Consider the following 25,821-nt stretch of genomic DNA (forward strand, 5'->3'; position numbering starts at 1 on the left):
TGCCACTGGTGAGGAATGTTGGAAACAACCAACAGAGACCTTTGCTCTGCCCTGAGAGCAGGCAATGGCAGTGCAGACTTTCCCCACCCTCTCCTGCCAACGGGCTTCAGCCATGACCTGGCAAGAAGCGCCCTGACGGACAAGAGGGGAGTTCAGTTTCCATGACCGTGCATTCTTTGGCCATGATGCTGTTACTGCTAGCAAACAAGGCCATTGTTACCAGCAGCCTCAAGGAATGGTTTTCTGTTTTCTAGGAGCTGGGCTGGGACAACCAGGGCTATTCATTGAGCCTAAGGAATGCCATCAGACAGTAACATCATTTGGGTGTTCCTAAATCTGGGCAAGATTGTAGCCAGTGGTCATGTTCACAGCAAAAACCTCTGTTGCTTGTTAGCAATCTCCTAACCCTTCCATCCCAGTCAGGGTGACACTGAAACCAGCAATGTTGATTGTTGCAAGATTTCACATGCCAGGATGTCTGTGTTGGGATTTTGAGAGCATAGGACTTCCATTGCTGAGATTTTCATCAAGACCTTTCTAAGTCTCATTAAAAAGCCAATACTTCCAGCTGCCCGTTGTATTGAAGTCCACTGGGGAGGGTCATATCACTTACATCTTAATTGAAATCACTGAGAAAACTAATATTAAAACAATATAGTTTAAAAATGAATAGGTTAGGAAATACCATTTCAGAAGCCAGCAGATTTATGGCAATGTGTCTGCATTTGAGAAAACCATTAATACAGATTGGCCTCTTTATTCGAAAAGATGATAAAACAAGATATTACAGAAACATTTCACAGCTTTTGGGCCCAATTCTTCTCCTACTAATTCTAATGTCAAAACAGAGATTGATTAGCACAGAAGCAGAAACCATTATGTCCCATTCCAAAGGCAGGCAACAGAAAACCCTTGTCTCAGTGCTTCCCTAAATTACAAGCTAATTCAGCCTCTGCTGAATTTAGTAAAAAGGACTACACTGCCTCCAGTCGGAGCAGACAGGTGGTATTACCTGAACTGAAAATAGTTCACATGCTCTCACAAATCTTGACCATTAAGTCAAGATAGAAGAAGACCAAAAGCATGTTTAGGTAATTTCCAGCTTTATTTATTTATTTATATTTTAATCTTTCTCTACACTACTTCTTTCCTGTTAGGGTGTTATGCTAATATTTGAGAGTTGAGATTTATAAATCTAGAGTTTGAACACCTTCAGACCGCAGTGAATCTGTTACCAAGGTTGTGGCCATTTGGCAAATTTGATTCCTTATTTGGGCTCAATTACTTCCTGACTTGAAAGGTGGGGGCATCTGGGTCTAGGGCTTCCATTTAGAGACAACTACCATACCCAAATACCATGAGAAAAGCAACTGCTGCAGCACGTCTAGCCAAACTGGAAGCAGGAAATACCAGGAGTCTCACATCATGAGAAAGCTTGTTCTTATGAACTTTCCAGGCCACTTTTGAGAACCAAAAATTGTGGGGCAGTTCAGAAAAGGAGACAGATCTTTCTTTCTAATTTGATCAAAACCTGCACTTTGAGGGCCAGATTTTGGTCACAGTAAGAAAGAACATGTGCTTGTGTTGCACAACTGCAAAAGCAAAATGTGATTGTGTAGATCAGATCCTGTATTCCTTCAGGATCTTGTTCACAATATACTGCCATCCTCTTAACTGTATATATGGTTCAGAACTAAGCCTCTTTGCATTTGTATGTCCTTGAAGTAGGGGGAGGAGTGGAGATGGGAGCCTGATCTTGACTTGGTTTGGAGTCCAATACTGTCAATTTTTCTTCACAAGCCAAGAAGCAACAACTGAGTTTTTCAAAACTGAGCAAAACACTTCGAATGCTCAGCTTGATACACATGCAAAAGATTTACCTTTTGGTGGATAGGTATTCAGCATTACACTAAACATGGGACTCTCTTAACTTGTCTCAGCTTCAGCATCCAAAAATGGAAGCATTACAATCACAAGTCACTTTTGAAAGTCTTACCAATTTCCTGGAATAACCTAGCCCTGTGGCTATGGTTTAAAAGCATGATGAGAGCTCCAGCAAGAGTTCAACGAGCTCTACATAAACACAAGCAGGACGATTGTGTCTCAAGTCCCCCCCCCCTGCCCCGATCAATATTTGTGGTCAGTTACAGCCTCCTTTATACATTTATTTGTAATATTCAAAGACTGTGTGCAACAGTGAACATTACAAGCTGATTCTGTCTTATGAAGAACTCTTAATATAAACCATTCCTTATTTTTTGTGCAGCTCCTTCCCCTGCTTTCGCAATCGGGTTCATTTAGAGTGGTTGTTTAGTTTTTCTAGTGCACTATTCTGAAGCATCACCATTAGATCTCATTTAACTCTTCCCTATCTAGAGTAACTTATTCTAATATTGCCAGTCTCTCTCCCTGTTCATTAGGAACCTTTCTTCTAACCATCTTCATCACTTCCTTTGCCTTTGAGTGTACCTTACTCAAAATATGATACCCTGGATGATCGAGCCAGGCAACTGGACATAAAACCTTGTGAGGTGATTTGCCTTCATCACTCTGAGGGTGAGCTAAGCATCTACAGTATGTTTCGAATTAATCCAACAACTAAGGACCCTGGACTGGACCCTCCACAACCCTCAATGCTTCCAAGCAGCTGAACGGGCAGACAGTTGCCTGTTACTAGATGTCTGTGCTGTGGCTCCCTTTAAGCCACACAGACCTGGCTGAATCCAAATGGGTCCAAATCTCCAAGGTCCTGGCCAGTCTCGATGTCTGATTAGAATCAGGGAGTATTTTGATACCTGCTGCATTGAGCCAAAAGCATAGTTGCTAAATGACATTGAACGTGGCTCCTTGTGTCCAGCTGTAACCTGAAGAGTAAATGGTCCCCAAATCTTATTTACTTACCATACAGTAAAACACCATGGCACCAATCTCCTGTGTTTACAGTGGAAATGCAATGCAGTAAATTTTGCAGATTTTCTCTTTAAAACAAAAAAAGAATCTTGGGTACGCACAGTTTATATCATGGGGCATTAAGTTTTGGGGAAAGTCATTAGTTAAGGCAGTCAGGTGGCCAAAGGGCCTAGATGATGATGATTATTATTATTATTGTAAGAGTAGGTCTCAATCATAGGGAAAAAGTTCACAGTAAAGTGGGAGGAAACCAGGGAAGGATGATTAGTTAATACAGTCCTGAAAAATTCATCCCTAGGGTGCAAACCATCCTTGCACTATTGACTGAACTGAGTTTCCTGAAATATTTGTTCTAAGACAAACAGGACTTGGTTCTAAAGCCCCAGAAGAACAAAATACTTACGTGTTTACTTCATTTTAAGCACATAAGTAGCTTCATCCCTATTTATTTCAGCAGGATTACCCACGTTCTTGAAGTGAAGCACATGCTTAAGTACTTTGCTGAACAAGCAACTTTCAGTTATAGGTTTCTTATTTATTTTATCTCGAGTTTCCCTACAATATCTAAATTAATGGTTTACGAGTTACCTGATCTTTTTTGGAGGTAGGTTGGAGCTTCTCATCTGGTAACTTTTCCTTTTTAGCTTCCACTTTAACCTCTTTTTCTTCACCCTTTGTTTTTGGGTTTTTATTAATTTTTTTTTAATATGAAAACATTACATCCATTTGCACTTTTGTTTTGTCACACTGTGTTCACGTACCAGTCCTGTGTGCAGCCACATCTCCATCATATGCTGCTGTGCCCACATCTCCATGTGCAGTTGTGCCCCCTCCACCCTCCCCAAACGCTCCCATTCCCCCATCTGGGCCTTTCTCCCTTGCGTGGCATCATGCTCACATGTCCCAGCAGAGACCCCTCTCTTGTGATTGCATTTAACACACACGTTCCTCACACAGTTTACCAGGTGCTCACAATATTTTGTGCCAAGATGTGTCTGCCTCCACCTCATGTGTTACTGCATTAGGCGAGTTTATAGCAGCTAAGAAAAAAAGGCAGCAAAAAAACATGCAGAAGTGTGAACATGCAAGGTTTTCTTTGAACGATGGAGTGAGGTCTGGCATGTTGTGCGCTGCATTAATGGTAAGCAGAAATCAGGAGCTTTATTTTAAAAAAGAGGGAGCAAGAGAGAGAGCACGAGTATTAGTCATTTCAATGCAGGAATAGATCTGTGAGGAAATTCCAATTCAATCTTTTTTTTTCTTGCATTACATTTCTCACAAACCACAGGTGTCTTATTTTGGTGCAAAATGTTTACTGTACCTGTTTTTTTAGGAAAGCTGCTTGAGGTTTTTCCTCTTGTACTTTCTTCTCTTTTACCTGTTTATCTTCTATTTTCTGTTCTTCCATCTTTTGTTTTTCCTTTAGTTTTTCTGCTTCTAGCTTAGCCTTTTCTTCAGCTGCCCTCTTTTCCTCTTCTGCTTTAGCCCTTTCTCTTTCCTCAGCTGCCCTCTTCTCCTCTTCTGCCTTAGCCCTTGCCCTTTCTTCAGCTGCCCTCTTCTCCTCTTCTGCTTTAGCCCTCTCTCTTTCCTCAGCTGCCCTCTTCTCCTCTTCTGCCTTAGCCCTCTCTCTTTCCTCAGCTGCCCTCTTCTCCTCTTCTGCTTTCTGTTTTTCCTCAGCTGCCTTCTTTTCTTCCTCTGCTTTTAACCTCTCCTTTTCTTCTGCCTCAAGTTTCTCCCTTTCTTCTGCTTTCTTCCTTTCTTCCTCAGCCTTTTCCTCATCCCTAAGTTTCTCTTTATCTACAGCATCAGTTATACTCTGCTCCCCTTCTAGCACAGCATTTGTATCATTCTCTGCATTTATAGCTTGATTTTTTGTTTCTGCTACCTCTTCTTTATCTGTGGATTTTTCTACTGTCACATCTACCTGATTTTCCTCTACGGGGACCTCCTTTGGTTTCTCCTCCTGTACCTCCTCCTTGTCTTTTTCTTCTTTTTTTTCCTCCTCTTCTCCATCTTGCCTCCAGTTGTTCCTTTGGTATGATTTGGTAACCGTTTCTGTTTCGTCAATCTCATAGCGTCCTCGGCGTGTTTCAGCCTTTTCCTCTTTCCCCGTGGTCTCGTTTTCTTCCACATTGTTTACTTCTCTCCTGCTGGGCAGTGACAAGCTCCCATCTGTGATCGTGGGGTCAAATTCCTTTTGACGTTCCAGGGCTTCCTGTAGACGTTTTTGGCGTCTCTCCTCCCGTCTTGCCAGCCTCTCCAACAATGCAGCTTCGTCATCTGTTCCCCCTGTGGTCGTACTACGCTTGGTTTCCTCTTCTGCCACACTACATAAAAGTGACAATTTTGCATTTTAAAAAAAAGTCTTTCTAACAACACGTGAACTTAGCTGTTTCTAGGAAAAAAGCTCGCTGTCACATCATTCCATGGTTTGAAAACACAACAGGTTGCATACTTAAAAATTTAGCAAAATGGTTCTGGGGATTAATTTTGGCATTTCTACATGTATAGGAATGTGATGTTTCACAATATCAGAGCCTGGAAATGTTCCCTTCTAGGCGAGCTCCAACAGCCGCTGAAGTCCCTGGGAGCCTTACTGACCTCAGTAGGCACTGGAACGGTCCCTGACACTTGGAGCAGCTGAAATATGAACAGCCCTGAAAAATTCTTCCTCTCCCTCTGAACCCTGCAGCAGGATACATGGAAGACCTTAGCTTGCTTTAAGGTCCCCCTTCAGCTTGGCCTAAGGTGTACAAGCCTTATACGCAGTCTTTCTCACCAGGCAAAACTTTTGAAGATGCTACAGAAGCAAGATATTTTCTGACTTCAGTGAACTTCTCTAGCAAAAAGAAGCCACTCCTGTTCGGCAACAATATCCGCAGATATAGTCCATAATGGGACAGCCTGGCAATTAAGGGTGCAGTGAGGTTGTGATTGTCTGTACAGGGACAATAATCTGTTATAAATTGGAGTGAGCAGAGCACCTTATTTCATTAATAGCATTTCACATGCTATTCAAAACCTGTAGGTATCAGGACTGGATCTCACTCTCAGTCCCTGGAGGTTTTTTGTCTCCTTCAAATTCAGCTGTTAGTTCTCCTGTGTGCAGGTTTCTTCCCTCTTTCTAGCTTCCCCCCGCCCTGTATTGTGGGAAACGATTATAATCTACAAGCAGAAATGTTGCTGTTTTCCTATCTGTATCCCTTCTCCTTGTCTTTAATAGAATGCTACTTGTGGTCAGTATCTATGAGCTTGAAATCACAATGTTTATTTCTGGTCCTTTCTATCAATTGTGTTATGGCTACCGGAAATGTGGATATATTGTGACTATGGGAAACTGAATAAATGATGGACGGACTGGAAGGCCAGCTCTGCCCACTCAGCTTGTGACAAGTGGCACCTCACTCCATAAGCTTTTCTGCTGTTCATTATAGCTGTATGACCCTGACAACACCAGATGAGGGCTGAGGTTATGTTTCAGCTGCAGCTTGAGGCCTGTGTGCCCACCAATCCCATGTGCCTTGGCCCCATGACACCATGGCCCCTATAAGCAGGACAGAAAATGTGGAGGTTTGTAAGGCCAGACACAGTCATGCCTGAGGGAATCTGACAGCAGGATGCATCAGAGGTATTTCCCTCCATGAGCCCCAGCTGAGTTACCCCACAGACAGCCCTGAGGACACTCTGAGCATGGCCTCAAGCTCAGCTTCTGTGATGCTCCCACCCCACTGTGTAGACACAGACAGTGGCGCTCCTCACAGTGTTAGGTCCTCCTCAGAGCAAGGATGGCCAAACCTGGTGTTTAAAATTTATGTAGCAAAAAAAGATCTCTTCAAGATACTTCTCTACTCTGAACAAAAATTACTATTGACTTGTCAGTAAAAAACATGAGAATTTTACCTGTTTTGGGCATTAACTTCTGATTTCTCTGTTACTTCTCCTGAGAGATCTCCTTCTTCCTTTTGCCGCAGCCTCTCCTGTCGAGCCCGTCGGCGACGTTCTCTGGCGGCTTCTTCCTCATCGTCATCATTTCTCTGATAGGACAGCCTGCAACAGAGCATTAGAGTTAGAGAAACAAAGGGGCTATTGCATATAGGACACTGTAACTGAAAACCTACAAAAAGCAGTTGACCAGAGCATAGCAAGCATGGCTGCAGTGGCTGCTCCATATGGTGTTTATAAAATAACCTGTCAAGTTGAAATCTGTAGTTTCAAAGCTTGGTTTTGTTTTCTTTTTCAGAAAAGAATTTGACAAAATAGTCACAGTGAAGGCAGCAGCCACACTACACTGTCAGTTGGCTCCTAGAAAATACCAAGACCATAAAAGCCCAGGCTCTGTAGCTGAGCAAACATCCTGATAGACTGCACCATGATCCTGCCAGAATGCACACAACAGTGTTTGAGCAGACTACCGCTCAAGCCCACGTAACTGGAACTGGACTTAGCCCAGAAGCTTTTCATTAGCCTCCTGGAAATATCACACGCTTAAAATGGTGACAGTACTCCAAATCTGAAAGACTAGAAAGCATGGGGACACAAATACGACAACAGCTCTCAGTGTTCAATTCCGAGTGCCAAACATCTGACACCTACAAAATTTTTGTGAGCCCGGAGCCCTGCCAGGCCAAATCATACAAGATCGTCGCTGTGATGAAAGCTTGCAGCTGAGAAGCCATTGTGTTCATTTGACCCAACAGATGATTACATTTAGTTTCATCCTACTTGAAAGGGAAAGCAAGACATTACAATCCTAATAATCCTGCAGCCCATTCAAATCTTTGCTGAGGTGCATTATTACTGGGTGAGATAAAGGGAAAGGCCTACATTCCTCTTATCTTTTTGTGCAGAGAAAGTAAAATAGGAAGCCAACATGTGCCAGACCCAGTCAGGACATTCATTTACTTTGCTTCCAGCAATGGTCTGATATGTGATGGTTAAGAAGTCATCCTTCCTTTTGTAGTCACCCATTTAAGCTAGCTGTACAGCAATGCACAATTAAAAAAAAAAAAAAAAAAAGAAAAACAAAGAGCTCTGAACCAAGTAAAAACAAGCACAGTTAAGGAATACTTTAACATTAAAAGCAACCAAAATATTTTTATTGAGTCATGAATCAGACTCTCTGGGTCCCAGCCTCTCCCCTTGCCTTGTTCTGGTACTGTTTTGCTCCTTTGCTGAAAGAAGGGTGGAAGTATAGGCTCAGCAGAGATGCAATTATCACAATTTTCCTTTAAAAATTAAAAAAGGAAGTTAAAAACCCAACACGGCTGAGCTATTTGCCAGACTTAGAACAGCATTATCATCACATGCAACTTTTCTTAGCTTCAGTGCATGAAGGATTTGATTTGCTGCTTTCATGCTCCAAGAGCTTGTAACCTTTTCTTTGTAGAAACAGCTCCCCTCAAAGGGGATGAAAACCATGAGCAGTACGGCCATGAAGAATCACAGTAGGGGGAAGAGGAAGAAAGGAAGGACACAAATTAAAAGCATTAGAGGTGACGCAGGGAAGGCAAGAAAAAATGACTTCCTGTCATTTGTAAGCAATTTAAAGGGGGATCAGCATTTCACTTAGGTCTAGAACAGAAAGCATATGAATACAATAATAAACCAACGGGGTCTTTAATTTGCAGAAGAAAGAGACTCTCTCTGGAATAAAATTGCATTGGCAAACTGACCACAGAAAGCCCACTCATTAGTAAGATGTTCTGGCTGCAAGAAGCCTATGATCTTTTTAGCTCTGAACTCCAAATATAAGGCTCAGGAGAGGGCACACTGCTCTCAGCCTGTGGCAGCTGGATAATGGCCATGACTGAGTTGATTCCCAGAGCCTATGGCTCAGGATCTGTCTTTGCAGTGAGACCACAAGAGGATGAAGTAGTTTATCCTGCTCTCTGTACCCACACAAAACACTCCTACGCAGCAAGGAGAACAGCCGCTTTTAAAAGCCTCTTTAAAAAGCCTTTATTAAACCCCCAGTTGCTCAGAAAACTAAAAAAGGAAAGAAAAAAATAACCTGAGCAAAAAACTCCCACCAAATGGTACCCATTAAAATAAGTGAAATGAAAACAGGTATGTATTTCCTGTCCTTGGACACTTATCACACAGATCATCCGTTAAGAAAGCTGACGATCTCTCTCAATATCCTTTTAAGTATATCCACTGCCTTACTGCATATCACGGCAGTTTCCTACAGAGAGCAAGTACACCAGATACAGGCTCCACCCGGGAGGATCACCTTAAGTATTCAACTCTGTTCACCAGCACAGATCCATGAAACATCCCCAGTAATCCGGAAATAGTCATATCAACGTCTAATAGTATTTTATAGATCTGTATTGTATTTTCTTCACAATTATGTTAACACTACTTCCCAGATTCTACTTCTACAGGTTGTTTTTCTTGCCTCGGAAATATAAGCTTTACTAGAGCGGACCTCAGTAGCCACCACAGACTGACAGTAGAGTAGGCTGAAAATGCAGGTTCAGGTTGGCTATGTTAATTAACGGGCTAATGAGCATGCTGGGCACAAACTGACAGCAGGATCATTTATGAAACAATTCAACATAGTCACCCTAACTGCCATTGACTTTGCATGAGAAATTCAGTCATAGGAAAGAGCGCGAGTTAGACAAACAACATTTCTGCCCATGAAAAATACGCTCTTCTGGCTACAGTGTTCCTCTCACAATTCTCTCAATCCTCATGCATTGAGTTCGTTCACCCTAAATCAGCTGGCACCTCAGTCTCATCTCTTTAGTTATCTAAACAGCCACCTCCTCCTCTGCTGCCTAGGCTATCAAACTAATTTCACATAGAAAGTAAACCACAGGCAGACAAATGAATTCATGCACCCTCCACTGTACGCTGATTCATTTTAAATCACAAGAAGACTGACCCTCACTTCTCCCACTGTTACAGCTCTTCCTAGCTACCTGTCACAAGCAAAATCAATTTGGGAGTTCTTCAGAGCTTGTCTTCTGCTTCCCTGCATCTTTTCACATTTTTTAGACCAAGAGTAAACAAATAATGAAGTACGAATCCAAGACTTCGGCTCCATGTATCAGACAAATGAAAATCTGATGATCTGGTCTGCATTTTTTCTCCATCCTTGGAGAACAGCTTTGGTGCCCAGCATGCATAAACACCCCACAACCAAATTAAACTAACATTACATCCATTTTTCACCTTCCACATAACTGTTCAAAGTCTTTGCATGCCAGCCTCCCTCTACAGTCAGCTGTTCCAGCTATCAGGCAATGACAGCACGGCACAGCATGCCCTCAGAGAGGTATGCCAAGCCTTCTGATACGTGACACCTCTTATTAAAAATTCAGATTAAAAGAAGATGACTTGGAAATCATCCTACACCTTGTTACCAAAGATAATACACTCTTGGTCTAAATGATAATTAAAAGGGAAAAAAAAAAAAAAAAGCAGAGTGTTGGCTGCTTCTCCTGTTACCTCTGCTATGTTTCTGACATGAGAAAAAGCAGTGTAATCTCTGTGCGTTATCGATAAATTGTTCTGGCAATGGATTAGTGCCGAGTCTATCGTACTTCCCAGCATAACACAAGTACAGGAGAGTCAGCATCGCATCTACGTGAAAAGATATTTCCCACCATGCTAAGTAGGGATAACAACTAACAACAGACATTCTGGCCTGTTGGGCGGGCAGGACAACTTCATATCTCCAGGACTGAAATCCCCAACCTGTTGAAGTCAACAGTTAATCCCCTGATTATTTCAGTAAGTCTAAAATATTACCCTCAAACTGGATATGGGAACCCTACAACCTAGAGTGGAAAATTACTCCGCTGGACTGGGAATATAGGTGATGAGGCCATCTGTCTCAGAACATCTTCAGAGATATTCGGCACTGTCTGAATTTTAAGTCAAGCATTGAGTTTAGATAAAGTTATAGCCCAGTAAGAAACTTAGTACTAGCTAGCATGATTATGGGGCTGAAACCATTTCATAAAATCCAGCTTCAACTGGTTTGCACTTGAAACCGCAAATCAGTCCTACCATTATCCGAGGCACTTTGGTTTTAGAGTTTCTTGCCCAGTACTACTACATTATTATTATTGTCTGAATTACGACAGCACTGAAATTTCCTGATCAAGCTCAGGGGCCTGCTACAGTAGGCATTTCATAAAGATAGGGGAAGATCTAGTCCCTGTTCTAAACAGTGTGTATTCTCATTAAAGAGATACCTAATAATTTGTAGCACTACCCGCCCTCAGTGAGTTGTAAGCTAAACCTGATGAATCTAAATTCTTTTTAATTTTTCACAGGGTTAGAAAAATAATGCCTAATTTAAGCTGGATCACACTACCCCATTCTAGAGGAGGCAGGGAGAAAGATCTGTGGATGTGAGGTTTGATTCCACCTCAAGGGTGTCAGAAATTCGTGAAAAATTTCCAAACATAACAAAAGCCATTAAGACTAGATTTTTAACTTAAACAGGTAGCCCAGATCTGCCTCTTTTTTCCCCCCCTACAATTCACTTAAATGACAGTTTGTCTTCCCTTTCTCCTGCCTGCAAAACCACCTTGCATTCATAGCACTACCCTCCCAACACATACCTCAATTAGATGCAACTAATTCAGCAAGCTCTTTCCCACACAACTTTGTTATCTAGAAGCCTTTACGTCTATTACAGATTGATTTTTTCTGTGTACCACCCCAAGAAACGTGATCATTAATCCTGTTGTACCTTCACTTGCAACCTCATCTACTTCTAAGACCTTCACCCTTCATTACCTAACACCACAGCAGCTGAAATGACATCTGTTCACTTGTATATCTCCTAATTGATGGCAGATGGAGGACGTCAGTAAAACGTCCTTGATGACAAATTTCATTGCCAGACTCAGTCTATAGAAGCTGCATTTGTTGGCCTTCTGCACCCTTAGAAAGCTCTTCTATTTACCCAGGCTTTTCCTGAAAGGATGGGTGGGGTGAGGATGGACTCTTATAATACCCACTGGGGCGTGCTCTTTGTGTCACTCTTGATATTCAGTCCCGTTTTATTTATGATTGCATATGTTTTTAATTTTTTTATTGTTCATTTAATTTGTGTTATGATAGGCACGCTTCAAAATGCAGATGTAAACAACTGATCAATATTCAACCTCAAAAAAACATAACAAATGCACATGCTTCCAGAGGATTATGCCTCTGTCAAGCTTTGCGTGTCAAATGTCAGCTGTATTTCATTCAAGTCATATCTAAAAATGTGGTGAGTGGTGGGGGGCAGTTGTGTGGAAAACTGTTTCTTCTAATCATTCCTCCATAATTCAACAAGAGCTGCCAGCATTCTGCTCAGACCTGCTCAAGAAGATTCATTTTTATGAGGGAACGAGCAGAATTTCAGTCCAAAATGCTCATGTTTCAAAAAGATGTAGTGAGTGAAAACAGGGGATTACGCTGGAGACATTCAGACATGCCACTACAGTTCTCAGTCCAATGTTGTGCATGAATGCTGTTATTAACACCCATATTTTTCACATATTTCTCAATTTGACATGCACCAGTTTTTCACATTGAATGGAGGAGACAAGTGGGTAAAATTAACCAATGGCTGGAAATTAAACCCAGACAAATTAAAACTGGAAATGAAGCACATGTTTTTAACAGTGAGGGTGATTAAATACACAAGAAATGATGGAACATCCCTCCTCTTGCATCTCCACATCAAGATGGATGCCTTTTTGGAAGTTATGCTACAGTAAGATACCAATTCTTGGGCTTGTTATATACACAACTTGGTGAAATTCCATTATCTCTTAGGTAAGGAAAGTTAGACTAGACTATACACCTGCAGGAGTTAAACACTACAGTCTTCCATTTACAGAAGGTACATGCCTTCTCATTCTGCTTATAATTTATCTCTGTCTCTCAAATATTTTTACTCTTTTTACCCACACGTTCTACACAGCTACACAGCCTATACTGCTGAGCTGGCAAATTACCCAGATATCCACATAGTTCTCTGGGAAAAATGAAAAGACTGACACACCTTTCAATGTATTCCATTCTCATTTACATCATCTTCACACTGTGTGTTTCTAATATCCTTTCTTATTTTTACAGCTCCAAAGAGTTCAAGGATTATTCATTTTCTGCTGGGTAACCACTTATTCAATGGTTAGCAGAAGAATGTTCTTTCTATCAGATCTAGCATCTTTCATTTCCTACCATGCCTTTAGAAGCCTTTCTCCTACATTAAACCTCAATCTAAAATACCTGAAAGATAAAACAATGTTCATTTTAACATCTAATTTTTTGTTTCAGCTGAGGAAAATCTTTGGATTGTTTACATTGGTTAAGGATATGGCTGTGACATTGTTATTTTGTTTGCATGACAAAACTGTTGAGTATGGGAAAGAAAAGGTCTTCTGAGAGGTCCAGCTTGTGTACATTCTTATTTATGGTTTCTTTCCTTTTGATGTTTTTGACATTTAGGTTTTTTCACAGGTAAGGAAATAATAGGTACACTCTAAGGTGCAAGAAATCCGCATGCAAGAATGGAGTATAAAAAGTGATATGCAAGCCAATAACCACAAGGGAAAATGACTCCATGCTCACAATAAAAATACTTGGTGACTACCAAGTAATTGATGCCAGAAGTAGCCAGGGATTTTATTTCATTGCTGAAGATGGCATTGAAGTCTCTAGGACAGATCCTGGCTTCCCAAATTACTGGGTTCTGTTGAAAATGTAAGTTTCAGTTGCACAGATGCCCAGGGTTTCCAATGCCTTGTCTCATTTCTTGCAGTCTTCTGCTCGTAACAGCACTGTTGCTTTGGTTTTAGATTCAAGCCCGAAAACCTGGGCCTCGTAGTTAGAGCCAGTCTGTAACATCACTGCATCATTCTGCATAAAGGCAGAATGACTCATGCATGCGCCTTTTTTTTTCTTCTCTCTCATGGCTGAAAAGTGATGATCTGTTTCATAATATGAAATGCAAGCAGATTCTCCAACCACATTCAAGTCAGTCTGGTAAATCGCCTCTGAGTACCTCAGCCTAAATTGCACGCAGGGCCGCTAACATGAAGGGTAAAAACCTTCAGCTACTGAAACAATGTCAAATTTCCCTCTGACATATATTATATTTAGATAAAAGCGCTTGTTGGAAATGTCCCAGGGAAAAGCATGTAATTCTCTCAATATGTGAAGTCTGTAATGCTCTGCAGTTTTCATTCACAATAGACTTGTCACTGACCTGTCAGTGAGCAGTGCGGTATATTTAACCTGTTTTAATTTCGAAGTTTCACATGAAAAGAAAAAAAAAATAACTGGGCAGAAAACAATAATTGGCCAAGTGCCTTCTAGCTGATAACTATTACTTTTTTACTGCTTTCCATGAAGCTTAGTGGAATTCACCCAGAAATCTGTTTCCCTGGCAGATGACAAACGTGCAAAAAAGTGTACAAAACAAGCTTATTTTTTCAAACTTAAAGAAGTGGGAGCAAACCCAATTGCTGTGCACACCACTGTGGTTGATGTGGTATGTGTTGACTCTGTAGCAAATTGCTTTCTGCTTGCTGCCACCACCTCCAGTTTCTAGTGCTTTATTGCATATAAAACCCAAAATAATTTATGCCACAGCCTTACCCAGTAATATTTCAGGCGTATGACTTGAGAATAACGGGCTTTTTGCCTAGCTGAGGCATAAGTAAGGACTTAACAGGATTCGCCCCAGAATATACAATCCACAATTGCTATAAAGCCAAATCAGAAATTTTCTTTCTTGTGGTTTTGGGCCCCTGTATTCAAGATGGATTTCAAGGCACTTTTATACCTCAAATCGCTAGCTTACTGAACGTACACAAAGTTAAGATCTAACTCCTTGTTTACGTTTCATTGCAAATAAAACTCCAACTGACATGAATGAGAGGTTTACTCAAGACAGAAGGAATTAAAAATGAAGACAGACATGAGCTTTTGCAACGTAAAAAAGCTCCCCTGCATATTCAGAATTATGGTCATCCTAGAAAATATGCAAAAGATTTGAGGAATGAAACCTACATTTTCTTACAGGCACCTTTAGGCAAACTGTTGTCTCCAGCGTTTCATGCTCAAGCTACAAAGTTCTGTATTTCTTCCAAACATCTTTTTAACTCATAAAAAATTCACGTCATCATCTATGATATCTATCAGAGGTCTTTAAATGAAGGCAAGGGAGGGAAGGCAGGCATGAGGTGGACTTTTGTTATTGGGCCATTTTCTTATCCTACGTAGTCATATCATTAAACTGCGGCACTGAGGTAGGTATAGGCAGGGATGAACACTCCATCAGACAGCCTGTGGGGAATCTGGAGCAAAAGAACACAAGGAAGTCTGCAGCCTTATGGGGAGGAACCTGAACAAGAGCACAGGACCATTTTTCATGGCTCAACAGCAATTTTCCTCTCTCTATATTTTATATGCATACATATCTAAAATTTATATATTTTCTCAGCAATGATATGAGAGGAAATTGTGTTGTTATTACGAAGTAGAGTTTTTCTTTTATTCAAGCACAATTGTTACAATCAATTTCAAGAGGATTGCCCATTACTGTTGCTTGGTTTCCCTCTACCTATAAGAAATGGTCTGGTTTCGCCAAGTTGACTGACGCAACCACCTCCCTTTAAATGCAAGAGAGTGCTATTACTGAACAAAGCTGTATCTCCTCCAGCTTGGACTCCCAAAATGCAACTCAAAGTTGCAGATTAAGCAGAACAGGGTCTGTTTTATTCCTGTACCTGGTGGATATACTTTGAGAGGGGTAAACTAACGAATGAAGAAGGGGTAAAATACAATAGATTCAGCTTGTTTGTTAGACTGGTATAAGTACCTTCCAACTTAATTGCACTTTTGGGTTTCTTATACTTGGGATTAGGGTGAAATGGCAACTTCAACATTTTTTTTTTATGCCAGGCTTTTTACAGCATCCCAGTGTTTCTTCCTAATGGTTCAATTCTGAGGGCAGCAATGGCAAGAAGTAGACCTTCCAGATAAGCCTTGCTACAGCAAGCACAACCTCAGCTAGGTGAGCTAAAACCAGACTTACAAAACATGATTATCAGAATGCCTCTGCCATAGTGCAGCTATGACAGTGACAGAAAAAAAGGCATATTTTAGCAAGGTTTTGCTATAGAGACAAAGTCAAGGAGACTGGGTGGAAGGAGAATTTGCTTTCACTCTTCTCTGTTCAGTGTCTGGTTTAGCCTTGTAGCTGCAGCAGGTAATGTTTTCTAAAGAAAAAAAAAAAGTTTAAACTTTTTTTACAGAAAGATTATTTCTGGTGTTATTTTTTTATTTCAAAACAGTATGCTGCATCATTCCAAATCAGCAAACAAGAACAAAGCTATGATTTCAGGAAAGCACAAACTGAATTACTGTAAATTATGTATGTATCATTGACCTAGAAACCCAGCCTTCAATTTCATCTGCTTCTCTACTTTCACCCTGGTTACCTCCTTTAAGGCTTGTTTAATGCAGCACGCTAGGAAATAGCCTCTTAAACCAATGCTTGCATTTCATTCCCTCCACAAAGATTATTAGGATTGCTGCATTTTAAGAGCACTGTATTTTAAAAGGAAGTGAAGGACCATGAGGGTAGGCCTCATACACAGGAAGCTTCTTTAGTTTCAACCTGTACTTGCTCCACTGAATATCATATAAGGACAAACACTAAAAATGTTAACTCAGAGAATCACTGGATTCGTCAACATGTAAACCCAATCTCAGTCACACACTCTAATCCTCCATCACCATGCCTAATCTACTCACAACCAACTTCCAGCACATATCTATTTACCATCCACCCTGCCAAAACAAGATGTGAAATTTGAGATGAAACACGGCTTTAGTTTTCGAAGATGACAAATCTTCTCTATGAGCAAAATCCCCTTTTGCACTCGTGCTTTTTCTGCACTTGCCTGCCACGTTTTGCAGGGTGTCATGAGAAATCAGGGGCCAGAACTCTGCAGTAGGTGAATCATAGAATGGTTCGAGTTGGAAGGGACCTTAAAGATCATCTAGTTCCACCCTCCCTAGCATGGGCAGGGACACCTTCCACTAGTCCAGGAATCCTGAAAGGAAGAAAGTTCACAGCATCATGTTGACTGATATCAGGGACAACACCCACCAATAGTGCTGGACCCATCTTGAAATGAGCTATTTCATCTATCACTGACATGCAGCCGCACCTAGGGTGGATCAACATGTAGGCTACGGCTATGGCTCCATAACTGAAACAGTGGTCTCTGATTTAGGAGTGACACTGAAATTGATTATGGATTTGAACAAGACTGGGACAGTCCAGTGGGGCAGGAAGGAGGAATGTGTAAGCAGGTGTCAAACAGGGACTGGGGCTGTAGGAAGGGGTCTGGAACGGGACATCTCCCTGGGCTGAAGAGGGGGAGAGAGGAGAGACAGGCAGCAGCAATGGATGAGGAGCCTCCGTCCCTGCAGGGCACAAGATGGGGAATGGAAAAACGTTGATGGAGAAATACTTGGAGGACAGGGAAGAGGGAAAGATCTGTCAGGGAGCAGCAAGGATGACGAAAGCATCAGGACTGGTTAAGTTGTTCTGCCATCAACATCCAGCATCCAGCCTGGTTCACACGGATGTCCAGGGCCTGGAAAGTCAAAACATGATGGCTGACAGAACAGAAACTGTAAGATAGCAGGTCGTGATTACCCAGACTACACATCATTCAGTAACTTCTTTGCCCTTGCCTGAAATGTTACGTAATCTGAAATGCATACAAACAGTCAGAACCCGCTATTTTTATTGCGCGATTCATCAAAAGTATGGGTGTTAGCATTAGCCTGGGCTCCGTGAAGCATCAAAACTCCTCTGTATTTCCGGGGGGATTAGGGATTGTAACTAAATGACTTGCTCAGAGCCAGACAGGTCCCTGAAGATGTCTGCTGGAGCTTTCAGAAATACAGCAAAGACTGTGCTGCATGAACGAAGTACAAGGCATGTATCTGCACACAGGGAGCCTGGCAAAACAATTTTACCAGATAATTATTCAGATAATCATAGAATAATCTTTTTTTCATCCACTCTTCCCGACACAAAATATGCAAAAGGAAGACACAGCCTTAACATACCGCAGCAGACTAAATATTGAAATAAACGCTGCAAACAGGAAAGCAGCTGAAATGTAAAAGCAGAACACGCACCAAAACAGAGCGGACTGTGAAGCCTTATGCTAACTGAAATAAACCACTTCAGGGGGGATACGGCATTACAAATACATTCAGGGCTACAACATATGGTGAACAGGAAAAAAAAATAATGAAAATCAGATGTCTCAAAGTTTTCTGGTACCAAATCCCCATGCACACAACTCACGGATGCTGTGCAGGTGCAGATTTGGTTTCAAGGGAAATTCATGGCTGTTCACTTTTAACATGGACAAGCATCTGTCTCTTTCTCAGGTGTTTAAGAAACCTACTGTCAACAGCCAAGGTGATTAGGAGACATTTTCAGTGAGACAGCAGAGGAATTATGGGCGCAGATCCTGTCATTTGCTAACAGGATTAGGGGCAGATGCATTCCGTGCATCTCTCTGAAAGCTAATCCCAATGTGTCTTTCACCTTCATGAAAGGTAAAAAACCCTTCCATAAAACAGGGCCATACAGATATGCAAGGTCACGTACAGCACTTTGAACAGCACACTAACGTTTCAATTATTTGCAGACATCGTATAACAGCACTGCGCAATTTAAACAGCTGGAAGTTTGAAATGCAGCCATCGCAACTACACCCGCATAAACACAATAAAACATCCTGGCTTTATCCTTTCAATTAGTTTTCCCTTAGATGTGCCTGTTCCCCTTACATTGCTTCACTGCGATTCTTATTCCAGAAGTTACTCGTAAGAAAGTACCAAACAACTTGGTGTAATGGAGAATGTCTGTGGAAAGCCGACTTAGTTCATGAGGGCTGATCAATCGCACTGAAAATACAAATCTAAAAGCCACTGTTCTTTAAAAAGGGAAAAAAAGCCAAACTTTTCACAGAACTCTAGTGTCCAACAAAAACCTCTCCTCCCATTTCAAAGACTCACTAACAAATTATCTACAAGTTATAAGTTATTCACAGAAAATAACCAGATAAAAACTAGGAAATGGAAGAAAATAACAATTTGTTTGCCCTTGAAGTTCCCATAGTCTGTGGACTTCCAATGGGGCATACGCAGCTGTTAGAGGCATAAGGCACCTAACATAGAGAAAACTGCCCTGTGGAGACACGGCGCCAGAGTAAGGGGGGTTTCTGCAACATACAGCATGTTTCCAAATCACAGCAATTATTATGGTGTACTTTTTTTTTTTTTTCAAATTTCAATTTCATCCTGGAATAGCAGTACCACATAGGGAACCAGCCTGTAATAGCTGCTGCAAAATGCTTTATACCATAGCATCCCCACACAGATGAGCTCTGCATGGACACAGGGAGCTGAGTAGTAGTACCAGTTGTACATTCACAGTAAGTTATTGATCGGGTCCCATTGGTTCTTTGGCAAATCTTTCACCACCAGACAGCCACCCTACCTGGTCAGCCTCCTCCCAGCACCTTCTGAGCTTATCGCTCATCAGATAAAAACCCTGGCCCTAAGCTTTCAGTCCTTGTCCCAGCTCCAGCCTGCCCAACAGCCAAAATACGTTCACACTCCTCCCACATTGGCACCTTGGTAGCAGGAGAAGGTGAGCAGCACTAACCTGGGCTGGACCTATGAGGTCTGGGTTGCTTCCAGATAGCAATGAGTGTGCCCTTGTTGCAGAGCATGGCATTACGTCATATTGTGATCATCCTTGACTCTGCACACCACGACCAAAGCACTGGTCCACAAAGCATTGGTTTGATGCCACATAACATATACTTTCTCTTATCTGCATTTCATCCTACTGCTAAAAGAAATGCCAGGTGAGTCCAGGGCAGCAAAGGTGAAGGAGAAAAGCAGATGGGACTACAGAAGAGAGGAGTGTGATCAACAGTAGAAGGAAAGTGAGAGAAGGAGGGCAACAAGGTGGGGAGGATTATGAAGGACTGCCATGGTAAGAAAGCAGTATGGCTAATGGGAACAGACTACAAGTGCAGGCAAAGGCTGTCTAATTTCAAATGCGAGAGGAGACAAGAGATTAAAAGTTTCCATCACCGAGAAGCAAAGCCTTTTTACAGATTCAACTGACATTTTTAAAGAAAATGTAATCAAAAAATTCATCGTTAAACACACAGACACAAATGTTTAAGCCAACGCTTCTGGTACAATCCATTACATTCCAGGAGTGAATGCAGACAGATGGCTATTTTCCCCTCGTTGTTATATTAGTACTTGGCACTTGCTAACTTCTTTCCTTCAAAAGATCTCAACGTGCTTTACAAATGTTGATTATATCTTTGCAACCGCTTCTGATTTCTGCATGGTGGGTATTATTACCACTATAATGCCAGTCTAGGGAGTAGAAGAACAAAGACACAGGCAAAAAATGTACATCTTTTAGCCTAAACCACACAGCAGGTCAGGTTCTCCCTTTGTCTGCACTACTTCACTTGCCTGCTCAAAAGCCTGTTGAAGCTACCGGGAGCTTTTCCAGCAACTTCCAAAGGGAGCTGCTGCAGGTACATGGACTCTTTCCTCCTAGGCCCATCTCTAACACCTGCACTGTGCTGACTTCTACTGCTGTGCCTGAAAGCGTGTGAAAGCCACTGGCAGAATTGATTATCCTGGGACGGTTTTTTGCTGGCATACTGAACAAAGACACATCCTCCCCTGAGCTCTCTCTGAGCAAGTGATAGCCTGCCGCTCCTTTGCGTAATGCCTTCTGTTGCTAGGTACTTCCAAATCAGTAGTTTACATTTTAACAAGAGTTGTGCCTGCTGGGAAATGGGAAAGGAAGGGCGAAAAGCTAGTTTAGCCCAGGGGATCTTGAGGCTGTGTCACTGTGAAAGCACCTCAGGCTTTGTGCAGGGGTCAGCATGCCTCAACGTAGCCTGGCACCTTTTTGAAGCATTGGTATGTGAACTGAGATACACTTAAGTGCCTGAAAGTATGGAAAATGGGGTGCAGGGTCCTCACCCTACCATTGGGAAACAAGGAGTCAGCTTGCTGCCAAACCCTTCTGCTTCTCAAGCTTCAACAGATGCAGAAAGCCAGCTTGGTGAGCTAGGACTCCCAAAAGGTGACTGAGAAAACACCAGCTCTACACCAGAGAGATTTTAGTCCCACAGAAACTGTAGAAGACATCACATGGGAAGGTTTCTGTGCACCACGGCTCTCACTGCACCCTCTTCAGTCCCACAGTGTAGACAGGACTGACATGAATGTCAGACAACCCCTCCAAGAGTGGCTCTTGCAGGACGTCATTTTGATTCAAAGTCAAAACGTTTCCTGTCTCACCTGCACTGCAAGACAGAAGACTGTTTTAGGAAGCCACTGAGACTCCTCTAACAAGGCAACTGCACAGCAGACAGATCCTTAGGAATAACACCACCAGGGAACAGACCTTAGACTTGATCCAAACATGTGAAGGTTCATCCAAGTATCCTCTTCCCAGCAATCCATAGTAACTATTTATATACACACACCAAGCCCATTGGCGAAGGAGATGCAATTCAATTTACCCTTTTGTTAAAGTTCTCACTGAATTTAAGTCATGCATCCTAAAAGGCACTGGGAGGGGCCAAAATTGAAGCACTGGATAGCAAATCTCTGTTTAATATACTTCTGTGAAAATATAACATTTGACAAGCAAGAATTTGGGAATGTAAATTGCAGAATATTTGGCACAATAAAAAATCAGGACAAGCATAAGAGAATTTGAATTTCTGCTCACAGAGTGTGGTCAAATGTAGTTACCACAACTCAATTGGCTGAGATTCACTTAGTAAATAAAAATAAGGTAACCGTCTGTCTGAAGAAGATAAACTGTAGCAGCTATGACGTAACAAAAGGGTCTGGGGATCAGCAATCCTCCAAATTGGAAAAATAAGCCTGTTTTTAACTCAAGCTAACAGGCTGGTAATTGAGATGCTAAATATGGGATTTAGCATTTGGCCCTTCTCTGCTACAAGTTCCTGCATGAGATGCTTAAGCTCCCTGGTGCTTCAGTTCCCATCTGACTAATGTTCACAGGAACGTCCAGTGAAAAAAATCATCCATTTGGGGCATCCAGAGGCTAGCACAATGGGCGTTACCTACATCAATAAGGTATTATAAGACCAATTGGTCTAATGCAAACACGGGCATAAAACTTAACTCAAACACTAGCAATCCTCTGCCAGTGACGTGATCTTGGATGTACTTATGGGTGCTTCTGCCAGCTCAAGATGAGTATGAGAATAACTGTCAGTGTTAGTGCATAGCTATAAGCACATACAAACAGTTTTTCAGGACTTTTGCCCAAAGTTTGCTCAAAATACTCCCACAAAATTACCAAAGATTTGGGAAGCTCAATTTAAGGCCCCGCTACCTACTTTCCTACACTACAGAGAAAACTTCCATGTGGTTTTCTCCTCTATTTCAGCTCCCCAGAAGCTTTTCCACTTCCTTTGCCAATTTCTTCTCACACTCCAGGCAGCCCCTGTCACTCCTCACCTAATGGCATTTTAATGTGTGTTTCCATCTTCTTCCTCCATACCTGTGAGCCCTGCACCTTAAATTCTCCTAAGCCTAAACCTCCCTACTTGCCTACCCTTGCAACACTATCAGGCTTTTCGGGGTTCAGGCTCTCACTGAAATCATGTCACGCACCTTGAGACGTGCTGGAAGGACAGAAAGCCAAGCACTAGTCACTAAACAGCAAAATCTCTGCTTGCTATAATCTTGTGTAATCTAAATTCAGGTGCTATCAGCATAAGACTGGATGGGAGGTACCAAGTCAGACTGTCTCCTACCTGATCACTCCACAGGTTGTTGGGTGAGTTTGAGAGAGAGAATCCAGGAAATCAAGTAAGGAATTAACCCCATGGCTATCCCAAAATGACAAAGGACCAAATGCAGCTCTCAGATATGCACAAGAGGGGAATATTTGTCCTCAACTGGATGGGCTGCAAATTATTGCTAATGCACACGCTGTCAGTGGGAAGCTTTCACGGCCATATAGATAAGGACTGGCGGGAATACCAAGATAGCATTGCTACAGTGTTGAGAGAGCTTTTTAGCATGTTGGTAAGTCTTGAGAAAACGCTGCATTTGCAGAGAACTTCAAAACTGCTTTGCTATGGCCTTTATGGCAAATGTAACAGAGGAACTAGAAGAAAGTTTGTCCTCAGCCTTAATCTTTCTAACTAAAGTAAAAGTTTAGCTAGCTTTGGAAGCAGATGTGACCTCTGCTAACTAGGCTTTGGGGCTTTTTCAAATCCTAAGAAAACTGCTGACACAATGTGTCTGACCACTCCTGTTCCAGGAGGAGGCAGATGACTAAGGCCAAGATGCACAACACAATCTTACACACCCAGAATCCACGCCAGTGATTTCCCTCCTGCAGGAGAAGAGCAGTCCTAAAAATCTCCTGCTTCACAGAGGAAAAGTGGGTGTTACACAAAATACACGGGACTATTATTCAACACCAGTTTAAAAACGGGAGGCTACTTTTGAAGAAATAAGTATGCAAGAGTGTACAGTATGGTTGGAACACGTTTCATTCGGGCTTTGCAAAATATCACACAACACAGTAGCAAGAGAGAGCTGAAAGGGAAGAACAAAAGAGGGATAGGAAGCACATGGCAAAAGAGAGGCCACTGTAGCTCATGGGAGCTGGAAAGCCAGGAACAACCTGAAAATGAACAAAGAGACTATAAAGCTTTCACCATGGTCATGTCAGTGTGTGACGACATTTGTGGATGCCGAAACCTACAGTGTATTGAGCCTTTTGAGGCTTACCCAACCCATGATCCTACTGCTGAGTTACAAAGTCCACTAAACGAAACAACCCAAAAAAAAAAAACAACCCCAAAACACACGCACACAGAAAACCAAACCCAAAACAACAAAAACCTGTAGTAGGGATCATGCCAGGATAGCAACAATTGTGATGCTAGAAGGTACTTCTGTAATACACTGAAGCAACTCCAGTGCAGAACGTATTGCAGATGGAATTTGGCAGGCCAAAAATCTCCTGTTCAGAAACATGTCATATATTTTTATGGTTAAAAAATCTGCAGGCAATTTGGCTACAAGAAACCGAAGAGAAGCCAAAATCTCACATCCTGTAGTGACAAGTGCATTGGTCTCAAGGACACACCTCTGGGACAGGCCTCCACATTTCTTACAGTTATCGGAGGGAAGGAAAACAAGTGCACATGGACTGCTTTCTCGATTTTTTTAAATGCACAGCACACCCGTTAGGAGATATTTTCTGAATAAGGTTTTAAGCTGTCTGGAACAATAATCATCTTTTTTTGTTCTGTAATACAGCAAACTTTACCTGGAGGACCCAGAGCAGGACCAGATCCTCCTAAGCAGAAGCACAAAGCAGATTGGAAGTGAACTGAGAGAGATTCAGAGTTCAGAATCAAAACTGCCTGCACAGAGTTAATCCTCCCTGGTTGGCATGCCAGCTTCTGCTGGAGTCACTCTTGCTCACGAGAATTTGAATTATTTCTCACTGTTGCTTAGTCGAGGTATATGAAAAAGTGGTGGATGGAAATGAAAAAAAGAAGACAATAAAGTTAGCCAAGTCCCTGATCTTCAAGAGCTATTCTGACTTTGATGAAGAAGGGTCTGTACACAAATAGGCATCAGACAAAAAAACCTTACCAAACCCCCCCCAAAAGTAGTTGTGCAGCAAGCTTTTGGGAGTAGCCTACTCCTACTGGTGCATTTGTATGTTTTGTTTAATGCGAACTGGTACACCCAATCCCTGCTAGTAATGCTGTTTATTTTTCTTTTCTGCTTTATTATCATCCAAGTTTATCTTTCACATCCTTTGCCTACAGTAAGCTAACCTCAACAATAACAGGATATGTACTCTAGAAATACTATGATGGCGGGGGGGGGGGGGGAGAGGAAAAAATTGCTTCACAAGTGACACAATCAAATTTACAATACTCAGAAGAAAATAAATAAGCGAGTGATAGAGAAAACTGGGCATTTAGGGACTAGGTTAAGCATTATTCCTCCTACAGCCAAAGAACCACACCGGAGCACCAGGTGGGAAGGGGGGCAGCCAATTTTTGGTCTTCTGGTGCAGCACAGAGTGAATTTAAGAAGAACTGATACTTGGCCTGATATTTCAGTTACCAAGAGACAAACAGAGACTGAGGAAGGAAAGAATTTAAATATCAGCTTCTTCCCTCGCTTGAAACTTTGCTCATCATAACTCAGTTTAAAACCCCAGGAACTATATTGACTTCAGATCTGAAGCCTGTATTTAAGCCCAGGATGCGTTACTCATCTCTGGAATTCAATACGAGCCTTCAAAGCAATTTGAAAGAAAAACAGCTGAGCAATTTAAAGCATCAACTAAACCTTGTAGTTATTATTTTTCTTCAATGACGGATTTTTGAGAAGAGAGAAATTGGATCATACTACCTTGGACTAAAGTGTGATTTTTCTGACAACTTCACAAACTGTTTAAACACTTTACATGTAGAACAACCCACATGGAAAGCTGTGTTCCAACGTGCCCGCTGTTCCCTAAAAAGGTGATTGCAGTATGGCACTGTTAGACTTGCAAAATCTTCTCATTACCACATCCAGCTTGTGTGTCAGAGTGAGATTTCACGGCAAGGCTGAACACTTGTGAAAAAGAGAAGGAAGAGGCGAGGGAAAGGGAAAGGGGGGCGCGGGGGAAGCCCTCCCTGACTGTCTACTCTGCAAAGGATTTGAACTGCAGAAAAGAGGAACCATGTCAGCAAATGCCAAACCAATGCGATACCTGCCAAACCGCACCTTATCCTTCTC

The 25,821-nt window shown here is 41.9% G+C and overlaps 1 protein-coding gene across 8 annotated transcripts in view; it reads right to left on the reverse strand.

Annotated features, from left to right (window-relative positions):
• Nucleotides 1-25,821, reverse strand: part of CALD1 (caldesmon 1) — a 197,231-nt gene that overhangs the window by 25,368 nt on the left and 146,042 nt on the right. For 6 of the 8 annotated variants that reach the window (XR_010074028.1, XM_063358913.1, XM_063358887.1 and 3 more), the window contains 3 exons: nt 6,811-6,957; nt 4,232-5,237; nt 3,499-3,582 (listed from right to left, as the gene is read on the reverse strand). Coding sequence is in view for 7 of the 8 variants with exons in the window: in XM_063358913.1 (XP_063214983.1) it covers nt 3,499-3,582; nt 4,232-5,237; nt 6,811-6,957 (1,237 nt within the window). In the remaining variant the exon portion in view is untranslated. The remainder of the gene's footprint in view (nt 1-3,498; nt 3,583-4,231; nt 5,238-6,810; nt 6,958-25,821) is intronic. The other 2 variants (XM_063358937.1, XM_063358929.1) reach the window with 1 other exon arrangement.

Source organism: Chroicocephalus ridibundus, chromosome 1 (assembly GCF_963924245.1).
Source record: "Chroicocephalus ridibundus chromosome 1, bChrRid1.1, whole genome shotgun sequence".
NCBI lineage: Eukaryota > Metazoa > Chordata > Aves > Charadriiformes > Laridae > Chroicocephalus > Chroicocephalus ridibundus.